Source organism: Bos grunniens, chromosome 5, assembly GCF_055505025.1.
Source record: "Bos grunniens cultivar Pamir isolate PY7600 chromosome 5, Bosgru_T2T1.0, whole genome shotgun sequence".
In the NCBI taxonomy this organism is placed as follows: domain Eukaryota; kingdom Metazoa; phylum Chordata; class Mammalia; order Artiodactyla; family Bovidae; genus Bos; species Bos grunniens.
The window spans coordinates 10,906,072-10,919,015 of NC_141169.1; the positions used below are offsets into that span (position 1 = coordinate 10,906,072).

The following is a 12,944-nucleotide window of genomic DNA, read 5'->3' on the forward strand; positions in this document are numbered from 1 at the left end:
ACCAATGTTCTACACGTGGTCATATACAGTCAAGTCTTCAGTGTTTTTTTTCAGATCTCACCTCCTACTAGCCCACTGGCCTCTTTTTTATTCTTCAAATATTACCAGGCATGATTCCAGCCTAGGAGTGTCATCATGCATTTGCCTCTGCTGGGAATGTTCTTCCTCAAAATATTCACATGGTTAGCTTCCCTACCTTCATCAGGAACTTCATGTCTCCTCATCAGTTAGGCTTTCTCTCTGACTACTCAGCTTAAAATTTCGCTATCCTTGGGAACTCTTCTTCCCTTTCTTATTTTTTTCCATAACAGTAATCATCATGCGGGCTTCCCTGGTGACTCAGTGGTAAAGAATCCTCCTGCCAATGCAGGAGATATGGGTTTGATCTCTGGGTCAGGAAGATCTCCTGGAGAAGGACACGGCAACCCACTCTAGTATTCTTCCCTGGGAAATCCCATGGGCAGAGGAGCCTGGTGGGCTGCAGTCCATGGGGTCGCAAACAGTTGGATACAACTTAGAGACTGAGCACACACTCATGCAATCATCATGCAAAATGCTGTATGTTTTGTTGGGCTTCTTTGGTGGGGGTATTTACTGAAATCGGAATATGCTATGTTTAGGAATGAATGAGTTTTTAATGAATAATTTTCTAACTCATTTTTTAATTTTATCTTTAATGCATACATTAACATAATGTTTTATGAATAGTGTAATTTTCATACAAATCATTGGTATCATTCCTATCTCAGCCTTTTGAGCGAAGGTCCTTGCACACATGCAAGGGCAGGCATGGCTGAAGAAAGTGCCACATCACTGAAGTCATTGTTCTTTTATATTTCCCACTATAATACACTTAAATTTATTGTCAAATAAGTGGCTACTTCTTGAAAACAAAACATAAGCCTGGGTATTTTGATTTCCTAACACCAACCCCAGAGCCTGACACGTAGTATGCATATAGCAAACCTGTAGAAATGTGAAATCTGATAATGATCCCAAGTAGGACAATATGATTGTAGATGATACCTTATTCTGTGTGTAAATGTCAGTGTGGTTGATGGTGTTCTAGAAAGAGTTTTACTAATTTTAAATATGTGCAACATAAAATAAAAATTACCCAATTGTATAAATTATTAATTCAGTCACTAATGTTTCTTTATTTTATCATCAGCGTTTACTGTAAGTTGTGCTTATCTCTATCTAGTCATTTAAATATAAGAATGTCTTTCTTGGGAATTGAATAGCAAAACTCAGACCATACCTCTGAAAATACAAAGGATTATATAAGCATGCAATTTTCCTTTGTACCAGTGTTTATATAAGGAACTAAAGTAAGTTTTTATAAGCAACTTGTGAGTAAATTTGGGAGCAAAGTTAGGAATAAAAATATCACAATTGTTTTGTCCCCTAACCCTTAGAATCATTGCTCTCTGAAGCCTCACTGTAAGTTTCTGCTCATTAAATGTGGGCGTATTAATCTAAGGGCAGTTGTAATAAGAGATCACCATTACGTGCATAGTAAAAAAATATTTGTAAATCCTGTTTCTTCATCCCATTTACACAGTGTTCAGTAATTCTAATTGTTTTCATTTTTTCCCTTTAATTTGTAGTTCCCAGTGTTCCCATGAATATTGCCTTTTCTAATGTTCAGTCAACTAGTGCAACATTGACATGGATGAGACCTGACAGTATCTTTGGCTACTTCCAAAACTACAAGATTACCACTCAACTTCGGGCTAAAAAATGCAGAGAATGGGACTCTGAAGACTGTGTTGAACATCAAAAAATTCAGTACCTCTATGAAGCTGACCTAACTGAAGAGACAGTATATGGATTGAAGAAATTTAGATGGTATAGATTCCAAGTGGCTGCCAGCACCAATGCTGGTTATGGCAATGCTTCAAATTGGATATCTACCCAAACCCTGCCTGGTTGTAAGTATTGTCCTGTGTATGTATGTATATATTAATTTTGGATTCAAGAAAAAGCTCTTTAAATGTTTTTCCATAGGAGTTATTCAGGATATAGGTAAAGATTGCTCTTGTTACTTTAGTTTTATATTTTAAAATTAACTGGTTGCCCTACTTGCTTAAATAACATCATCACCATCATAGCATTTAATTTTTATTGAATTGAATGCTAATGGGAAGTTCAATTTCAGCCATTATTAGGGCTTTTCTCAAACTTCAGAATTGTATCAAGGTCATAGAGTCTTAAATTGCAAGCATTATGGTCTTCTCTGTGGTCTCTCATCAGGCTGTACTGATGGCCACTGAGTACCCTTTGGCTTTGCTTACATTTTCCCTTCATATCTGGAAGCTCTGCTGCTCTTAAGTCAGGCTTTACCACCTTGTCAGTGATTGTAGGCTTACGTGCGCACGTGCACGCACACACACACACACAATTTATACACATGCACATGGAGTTCCACTGATGCTATTGTAGATCTTTATAAATAGTGAAATAAACTTTGATCCAGAGCTTTTATTTTTTTTGGGGGGGTGGTCACTAAATGTGTCTCTTGTTACTATTCCCAAGGGTACCTAGAATAATGTTTGTATAGTAAATATTCAATGAATGTTTGTTAATGCAATTAAGCATTTGTGATAGAATCCAGACAATTCAGCCTTCAGTACGATTGTCCACCCTCTCCTCTGTGGCACTCGGACTCCGTTTCTGTAAGGTCTGCCCACTGGCTTTTCTCTTACCTCCCTGATAGCTCTTTCTCAGTTTCCTTTGCTTATTCTCTCTCTCTCTCATTTTTCTAATCTAAATGTTGGAGTATTCAAACATACATAGTTGGCCCTTTTCTTTATCAATGCCTAATACCTAGGAGATCCTACCTTAAGAGACTTTATCCTGTCCTATGGCTTTAAAGTCTCCTTATATAGTGATCATTCTCCAATATCTATTTTTAGGTCTGACTGTTCCCTAGAACCCAATCAGTATATGTACCTGATGAACTGACATCATTGGGCAGATGTGTGTAATATCCTCTCAAAATTAACGTGATCTAAACACTAAGCCTTCTCAGCATCCAAATGTAGAAAATGAGAATCTTGCACTGTTCTTTTCCTCCTCTACTCTGCTAATGACTTATTTTTACCATACTGTCTAAACACATCCCTCCTTTTGCATTGCTATTAGTCCTGTCCTTCTTAACTGCTCCCACTGCCTTAACCTAACTGACCTCCTTGGCTTTCATACTCATCTTTTAAAATGTAAATCAGATGATGTCACTTCCTTATATAAAGCTTTTCAATGAATCTCCATTGCTCTTGGAATTCAATTCAAATTTCTTAATATGTTTAACAAAGCCCTTATGTGACTTGACTCTTACCTAACTCTCTAACCTCATCCATTATCATTTCCCCATTACTCATTATCCTCCACTTATACTGGATAATTTTTGTTGCTTGAACACACTGAAGTCCTAGAACTTGGGGCTTTGCATGCCCTGTTCCTTTGCTTCAGAATGCTTTTCTGTGTCCATCTTTGCATGAGCAGCTTTTTATAATGTATACTTCTGCTGAATAATTCCTACTCAGAATGAATTTCCCTGACCACCCAATCTAAAACAGCCACACAGTGTATTTCAAGAATATCGTCTTAATGAAAATTTATAATTACCTGATCATTTTTATGTATTTGCTTATTTTTAGATTTTTTTCTTGATCATTACTATTTCCTTGTTGCCTAGAATGGTACCTGGCAACAGGAGGCACTCCATAAATATCTCCTGAAGGAGTTAAACTTGACTGAATAAGCTAAAATGGATGAGGGAGCATGAACTGTTTTCCAAATCAGGGAATAGAGAGGATGACAGAGCCATAAAAAGAAAAGGAAAATATGGGAAAAAATCAAGTTCAAGCTGGTTTAGTCAATAAGTGTAGTTATGTTTACTCTGTTAACTTTGAAAAGAAATAACTCTTACAATCTAAGTGACTAGAATACAGAAAGAAACAGGTGCTTAGAGATTAGAACATAGGTAAAGTGAGGCATTTTAGTTGTTTCAGCCAATAACAATAATTAGAATTACAAGTGAGAGAAGAATGGGACACTGAATTAATACATGTTAAAATCACAGGGACAACTGTTACTGAAGACATCATACAGGTACCATAATGAATGAAGCAGACTGCTGATGTAAGGTGGTTGAGAGAGGTGACTGCTGCTGCTGCTGCTGAGTCGCTTCAGTCGTGTCCAACTCTGTGCGACCCCATAGACGGCAGCCCACCAGGCTCCCCTGTCCCTGGGATTCTCCAGGCAAGAACACTGGAGTGGGTTGCCATTTCCTTCTCCAATGCATGAAAGTGAAAAGTGAAAGTGAAGTCGCTCAGTCGTGTCTGACTCCTAGCAACCCCATGGACTGCAGCCTACCAGGCTCCTCCATCCATGGGATTTTCCAGGCAAGAGTACTGGAGTGGGGTGCCATTGCCTTCTCTGAGAGAGGTGAACACCACGGCAAATTAACAAAAGGTGCTGTCTATGGGGCAACCTCTACTCAGCCCTGGCTGATTACTGTCTTACAGAGAAGTCATGCTATTAGGATGTAAGATGTGTTCAGAGAAATAGGAAAGCTAAATTTTTTATGGTGAAAATACTCAACTTCTTGCTGTAATAAGTTGTTTTAAATTTAAAAACTTTAAGTTTTTCAAACCAGACATGTCAGTAGTCCAAATCTAGCCTGTGGGCAACTAATTTGCTACCTTTGGTTAAAATGGGCTTCCCTGGTGGCTCAGATAGTAAAGGATCTGCCTGCAATGCAGGAGACCTGAGTTCGATCCCTGGGCTGGGAAGATTCCCTGGAGAAGGGAATGGCTACCCACTCCAGTATTCTTGTCTGGAGAATCCCATGGACAGAGGAGCCTGGTGGGCTCCATAGGTTGCAAAGAGTCGGGCATGACTGGGTGACTCACACTTCATGTTACTTACTTGGGTTAAAATAGACTGTATCCCTGTACATCTGCTGCCCCTGAGGCTTCCAGCCCTCCTCCTCCTGAGCATCTCCCTTGGATAGTAGCTGCTTCTTCCTCCTACAGCGAGCCAGGAATTGGAGTTTGTAAATGCCTCATCTTGAGCACTCTAGACAGGGTGGTGGTAGATGTTCAGTTAGCACTAAATGACTTACCTGATCAATTCAAAAGCTGGCAAAGGAAACTAGGAAGTTGAATTTTTACAGAATCCCACATTCTTTTTTTTTTAAGTTACGCACTTAAAAATTTTTTTTAATTTTTTCAATTTTATGTATTTATTTTTGGCTGTGCTGGGTCTTCACTGCCATGCAGGTTTTTTACTCTAGTTGCAGCAAGCAGGGCCTGCTCTCTGGTTGTGGTGCGGGGGCTTCTCGTTGCGGCGGCTCCTCTGTTGTGCAGCACAGGCTCTGGGGCATGAGGGCTTCGGTGGTTGTGGCGTACGGGCTCAGTAGTTGCGGCTCCTGGGCGCCAGAGCACATTCAAGAGTTGTGACGAATGGGCTGGGTTGCTCTGTGGGATTTTCCTGGATCAGGGATCGAACCTGTGTCTCCTGCATTGACAGATGAGAATCCCACATTCTTAATTCTGAAAATTTGGGAGTCTTTCCACTTGAGTGTCATTGCTTCTACCAGAATCCTTTCTCTCCCTCTCCACCCTTAAGGTCTATGCCCACTCACTAGAATTTGGTCATTTTCAGCTCTCTGCTATGCTACTTTGCTCATTCTGGCCTACTTCAAATATTTCATGATTAGTGTGAGCTTTTTTTTTTTTTTTTCCCCGAATAGCATTATTTTTCTCATTTTATTGGGAGGTATTCCTTTGCCATTGGTGGTTGGTTGATTAGTTTCTTGGTTCTTGATGCAATGGAGAGGATAATCTTGACTTTTTTCACTCCAACTCCCAGATCTTTACTAGATGACTAATCCAAAGAGTACCTTTGTGTGGAGTACCAATGTGAATTTTATCTGACACATTTCCTCTCTCTTAGTCTAGTATCTTATCGCCACAATTTAAATTATCCATCAGAAAATAACTGGTTGTGAAAAATATTAATAGTTAAGTAGACTTTCTATACTACTTTTATCCCCTTTTCTTTTTCTTTATCCTTAAGAACTCATTTTCTACTCATTTTATCAATAAAATAGAAAAGAGAATACAGTTGCATTTTTACCACTGTGATTAAGAGAGAAAAGTGAAAATATTAATATATTTCAGAATTTGTGACAACAGACATATTATTTTTCCTGGCATTCTCAAACTTACTAGCTTTTCAGCTGAGTATTCATATGGGGGTAGGAATAATAAATAAATTTTGAAAGTTATAAGAATGAGTTGGACACTTTTCATTTAGTTTCATAAATGAAGTCGACATTTTTCTAATGATAAATGAATTTTATAAATGTACAGTAAAAAATGTGTTATTATATTAAGCCAAGGAGAGATACTCTGAGGTGGCATTTGATATGAAAGATGAAAACACACCATATATATTGTTACAAGACAGTATATATAGTGAGCTAACATATTGTATAAGAATAAGAGAAATTAGAATAGTCAAGCAACAAAAATCTTGAAGAGCAGTAATATTTTTAAGATTAAATAAAGTAAATAAGGATTAGATGTTGATTCTGCATACCAAAGTTGAAAAGCATTACAGATATTTTGCAAACAAAAGGTAATCTGAATGAAGAAACTTATTAAGTATCTTTATCTGTTATTGATTCAAAAAAGTTGTCATTTTATAATATAAGAAAATAAAATGATGAAAATGAGTCATTTCTGTGAATTAAAGAAAACACTAAATAATATAAAATCAGTATTTAAAATTAATGCAGTTTATTCTAATGGCATCAAGTTGTGCCTAAGCACTTACTACCAGAACCTCTTAATCAAAACCTGCAGCTTCTTTGATAAGGAGATAGTAATTGATGGCTAGTTTCAGGTCAAATGATTCAACATTTGAATAGCTCAAATAAAAAGACCACCCACTTGGAATAATATTGTAAAATATTCTAAAATGGCTTATAGAGTAAGAATATATATTGTATTAACTTTCTCTGAGCTCATAAAGAAGAGCACTCAAATTGAAGATGCAAGGAACAATGTTAGAATGCAAACTGAGAATTAAATTGGGTTATTTTCTGAATCTGGATCTACCTCTGTACACTGAAATGAATAAAAGTAACAATATTCAGCCAACCCAAGCAAACATTTCTTTCTCCCACCTACTCTGATCTAGATAATTGAAGCCAAATTCCTTTTCTCCTTAAATCATCTGTATAATAGCCATTGCTCTCTTCACACTGAGTATGCATAGCTACACACATAAGCACAGAAATTACAAATGGCAGAAATATTTAACTTGAAACATGAAAGTCTTCCAGATTATTTTACTCATCTCTTCTCTTGATTGTCCTTAGACTCAAAAGGGATATAAGTTGTGTGTGTGGGAGGAATAGAGAATGGAAATTTGTTAAATTTCTCTGTGGTCCGCAATAGGTACTTATAATGCTGAGGAAATGTACAATTTTAAAAGAGTGTGGGTGTGAAATTAGTATGGAATGAAATGGGACTCTCATAATGTGCATCTCCTATAGACCACCAAGACTGGAAACCAGCAAGAAAGGAAAATTCCTGGGGTAGCACTTAGGTTGTGAAAACCACGGGATACCATACTCATGAGGAATTTTAACTACCCAAACATCTGTTAGGTTAAAAAAAAAAAATTCAGGAAAACATGCCTCATCAAAGAAGCTTCCAAGGAATGCAACTTTTATGATTTAAAAAGAAGAAAGCCAAATAGAGGGCAAAGCACTCTTTAACATCTTAAAAAATGAGACATTGTTGATGCATTGTTATATATTCAATTGTTTTTCTTAATACCTTCTAAATAGTGTAATGAATTTACAATGTGAATGCTATCATAATAGAGGAAGATATTCTACTTTCTATAAAGAAGCAATTATGGCTGATAAAAGATGTCAGCCATAAATAGGAAAATACAATTCATGACATGAAGAAGCCCAATTGGTGGCAGTGGGTTTTTACAATAGGCTCTATCCTGTTGCCAGTAGAGGAAGCGAATATAATTTATTCTAGACATGATGGTTGTACTTCTGCAAAATTAATTAGTTGGTATCAAAAGTCTTCTAAGTTAGTTACCCGAGGCTCCCGAATGTGTAATTCAAGATGACATCTCTCTCCCCTAGACTATAGATTGAAGTTACTAATATGACCAGTTAGGCTTCCACAGGCATCTTGAACCCCATATTACTACTCTTTCTGCCCCACTGCACGCCTTCTCCGATTTAGATGTTCCCTGTTTCAGTGTATTATATATTGTTCATCTAAGTGTTCAAGTCAGGGATCTAGGAATCATTCTTAATTCTTCTTAGCCATCCCCACCCCTCAGTCCATACCTGAACCAAATTTCCCTTCTAAATATTTCTTGAATTTTTTAGGTTTCTCTGTGACAGGTCTCTAAATTCATACTGTTAAAATATACCTCATAGATTATTACAAAAAATATCTAAATGGTCTTTCTGTTCTCATTTTCTCCACCCTCCACCTAAACCTAGATTTTGAATATACCTATTTGTTATTTCTCTGTCTAAAATCTTTGGTACTTTTCTGTTTCCTTTTGATACGCTCTATAAGATTACCAAAATCACTGCAGATGGTGACTGCAGCCATGAAATTAAAAGATGCTTGCTCCTTGGAAGAAAAGTTATGACCAACCTAGACAGCTTATTAAAAAGCAGAGACATTACTTTGCCAACAAAGGTCTGTCTAGTTAAAGCTACAGTTTTTCCAGTAGTCATGTATGTATGTGAGACTTGGACTATAAAGAAAGCTGATCACCGAAGAATTGATGCTTGTGAATTGTGTTGAAGAAGACTCTTGAGAGCCCTTGGACTGCAAGGAGATCCAGTCTATCCTAAAGGAAATCAGTCCTGAATATTCATTGGAAGGACTGATGCTAAAGCTGAAACTTCAGTACTTTGGCCACCTGATGTGAAGAACTGACTCATTTGAAAAGATTCTGATGCTGGGAAAGATTGAGGGTGGGAGGAGAGGGGGATGACAGAGGATGAGATAGTTGGATGGCATCATGGACTCAATGGACATGAGTTTGAGTAAGCTCCGGGAGTTGGTGATGGACAGGGAGGCCTGGCGTGCTGCAGTCCATGGGGTCGCAAAGAGTTGGACACACCTGAGCGACTGATCTGAACTGATAAGATTACCTATGATTTTTGCTTATATTCCCCACACACGCCTCGCTGTTTCCCCTTTGTGCTCCGGAATCTTTGCTGCTCTTTCTTACTGTCCTTCCTGTCCTCTTTTGGAGACCAAAAGGCCTTTTCTTTATGTTTCACACCAAATATCTCTTCTGCAAAGCCTTCTGTCAATTCCTCTTTCTACTCCCAGCTTCCAAAAGTTGTTTCTAAACACTGAACCTATTACAACATAATTATTAATCTCTTCTATGGAACTCTGAGCTCCTTAAAGGCAGAGTTGACCAGTGATCATGTCTTATGTATGTTTCTACTCTTTATGCCTACTCAGTATTTAAGACTGAATGAATGTGGCATTTGGACTCAAGGAAGGCATTGACTTTAATGTGAAAGTATTTCAGTGTCAAAATTCTCCATTGCAAAATCATTCATACTCATTTTCTTCAAATTTTCTTTTTGTCAAATTGTCTTTCAAATATTTGCATGGTGCCTGTCAAAATTCTTCCAGTCAGTTTCTATTCATGTGTGACATGTTCAGCTTCTTTTTCACAAAACCAGTATATTTTATATTGTTGATAATGTATTTTTTCATTAACATAAGTATGAATTACTGCTTACAAGGAAGAAGTATGGACATAAATTTAGGATTTCAAATCGTGAAAGAAATAATTTATTCATAAATTTCAGAGTGAATTGACATTTTAACAGTATCTAAATAATTAACTGAGATAATAAATTCTTAATGACTTTATGAAGTGGAATATAATAGGTTGATAGTTCATTAAGAAGGCAAAGGAGAACAATGTCTAAATTTGGGCTACTAAGTATGTTTAGAAAGAAAGGATATTTAGGTGAAATCATAGTTTAAAGAACTATGGCAGTGATTATATAAAATTATTTTTAAAGGATTCAACTGTATATTTAATTTAAAAGAACATTTGCCAGGTTATTAACAGTTTTCCAGAATATAAATAAAAATATTTTGGAATCCTATTACTTAAGCATGTAGAATATGTTTTTCAGTAAAATCACTAAAAATCAAAGGATAAGAATGATTATTATATTGTTTTTCTAAATCATCAGTATTATAGAAAATCTGATTTATCAAAAGGATAAAAGGAGAAAAAAATGTTTCTCCCAATAATGGTTAGCAGTATTTTATCTTTTATTAATTTGATGAATTCTCCCACTTTCTCATCTCAAGCTTCAAATCTCATGTTGAACTTATTTTGACTTTTCTGAGACTCTTCTTTCTCTTGGTTTATAAAGAATTGTGAAGTAAGTTCAATTCTTTGTGATTGCTGGTCATTAACCTCAGTTCGGGCCTGCCTTAGTATTAGGGCCTGAGTTAACAAATTTTCAGCTCTCTTTTCTTCTGCATTTATAGAAGAAGTGGGGATTTGACTACAGAAAACTCCCATTTCTGAAGAAAGTATAGCATTGCTATGTCTGGTATGGTAGAGCACTTTTTGGTTGGGCCCAGTAACTGAGCTGAGACCCCTTGGCTGGATAGTTAATAATGACAGCAATAACTGAGCTTAGCAAGGGTTTACTATGTGCTGGTATTAGTCTAAGATCTTTATACACATCAGTTTATTCATGAGCCTCATTCATTTCTAGGATAGAGCTTATGCTCTTAGATCTTGACTAGCAAAGCCTCATGGTGGTGTGAAAGTACTAAGAGGTGGAAGATGTTAAGTAGGATTACAAAGGGAAGATAGGTAAAATCATAATTTTAAAGGAAATTATAGAGCACTGAAGAATTGATGCTTTTGAACGGTGGTGTTGGAGAAGACTCTTGAGAGTCCCTTGGACTGCAAGGAGATCCAACCAGTCCATTCTGAAGGAGATCAGCCCTGGGATTTCTTTGGAAGGAATGATGCTAAAGCTGAAACTCCAGTACTTTGGCCACCTCATGCGAAGAGTTGACTCATTGGAAAAGACCCTGATGCTGGGAGGGATTGGGGGCAGGAGGAAAAGGGGATGACAGAGGATGAGATGGCTGGATGGCATCACTGACTCGATGGACGTGAGTCTCAGTGAACTCTGGGAGTTGGTGATGGACAGGGAGGCCTGGTGTGCTGCGATTCATGGGGTTGCAAAGAGTCGGACTTGACTGAGTGACTGAACTGAACTGAACTGAACTGATAGCATGCATATAAAATTAAACTATATAATAAAGCTATATAAATAATAAAATTAAAGCTATATATAATAAATTAAACTATATAATAAAAATAGAGTATTTTTATTTTTTAATTAAAAAATTAAATATCACTGTATTTTTAAATTTTTTATTGATGTATAGTTGGTTTGCAATGTTGCATTAGTTTCTGCTATACAAGACACAGAGCATAGACTTGTGGAAACAGTGGGGGAAAGAGAGGGTAGGACAAATTGAGAGAGTAGCATTAAAACATATATATTACCATATGTAAAATTAGACAGCCAGTGGAAATTTGCTGTATGATATAGGGAGCTCAAATCTGGTGCTCTGTGACAACCTAGAAGGGTGGGATGGAGTGAGAGGGAGGTTCAAATGGGAGGGGATACGTGTATACCTATGGCTGATTCATGTTGATATATGGCAGAAACCAACACAATATTATAAAACAATTATCCAATTAAAAGTAAATTTTAAAAATGTCTGCTGTACAGCAGAGTGACTCAGTTCTGCATGTATGTATGTATTTTTCATATTCTTTTCTATTATTTATCATATGGTATTTAATATAGTTATCTGTGCTATACAGTAGGTCCTTGTTGTTTATCTGTTCTGTATATAATAGCTCACATCTGCTCACCCCCACCTCCCACTTCATCCCTCCGCCAGTCTCCTCGCACTTGGTAACCACATGTCTGTCTGTGTCTGTAAATCTGTTTCATAGGTTCATTTGTGCATATTTTCGAGTCCACATATAAGCGGTATTGTATAGTATTTGTCTTTCTCTTTCTTGCTTACGTAAGTGTGATACTCTCTAGTTGCATCCGTGTTGCTGCAGATGGCATTCATTCATCCTTTTTATGGCTGAGTAATATTCTACAGTATACATATACCATAGCTTCCTTATCCATTCATATGTCAGTGGACATTTAGGTTTTTTCCATATTTTGGCTATTGTGAATAGTGTTGCTATGAATATAGTGATGCATGTATCTTTTTGAATTATAGGGTTTTGTCTGTATATGCCCAGGAGTAAGATTGCTGGATGTTATGGCAACTCTATTTTTAGCTGAGGAACCTCCCTACTGTTTTCCACTGACTTACATTCCCACTAACAGTGTAGAAAGGTTCCCTTTTTTCTACATCCTTTCCAGCATTTCTTGTTCACAGAGTTTTTAATGACGGCCACACTGACCAGTGTGAGGTGGTACCTCACTGAAGTTTTGATTTGTATTTCTCATTAATCACTGATATTGAGCATCATTTCTAATGCTTTTTGGCCATGTGTGTTTCTTCTTTGGAGAAATGGCTATTTAGGTCTTCTGCCCAGTTTTCAATTGAGTTATTTGGTTTTCTGTTGTTGAATTGTATGAGCTGCTTATATATTTTGAAAATTAAGTCCTTGTTGGTCACATTATTTACAAATATTTTCTCCCATTCTGTAGGTTGTCTTTTTGTTTGTAATTTCTTTACCATGCAAAAGCTTATACATCTGATGAAACCAATTCCATATTTAATGTCAAAAAAGTTTTCCCAGGGTGTTAAGCCAGTTAGGTTGTTAAAGCAAGT

General features: G+C 36.8%; 1 protein-coding gene across 12 annotated transcripts in view; it reads left to right on the plus strand.

The window, feature by feature from the left end:
• The window catches only part of PTPRQ (protein tyrosine phosphatase receptor type Q), a 295,980-nt gene that overhangs the window by 186,713 nt on the left and 96,323 nt on the right, over nucleotides 1–12,944 (plus strand). For 11 of the 12 annotated variants that reach the window (XM_086398851.1, XM_086398846.1, XM_086398848.1 and 8 more), the window contains exon 44: nucleotides 1,611–1,934. In XM_086398851.1, coding sequence (XP_086254977.1) covers nucleotides 1,611–1,934 — 324 coding nt within the window. Of the gene's footprint in view, nucleotides 1–1,610; nucleotides 1,935–4,087; nucleotides 4,280–12,944 lie in introns of those variants that run through there. The other variant, XM_086398858.1, reaches the window with a different exon arrangement.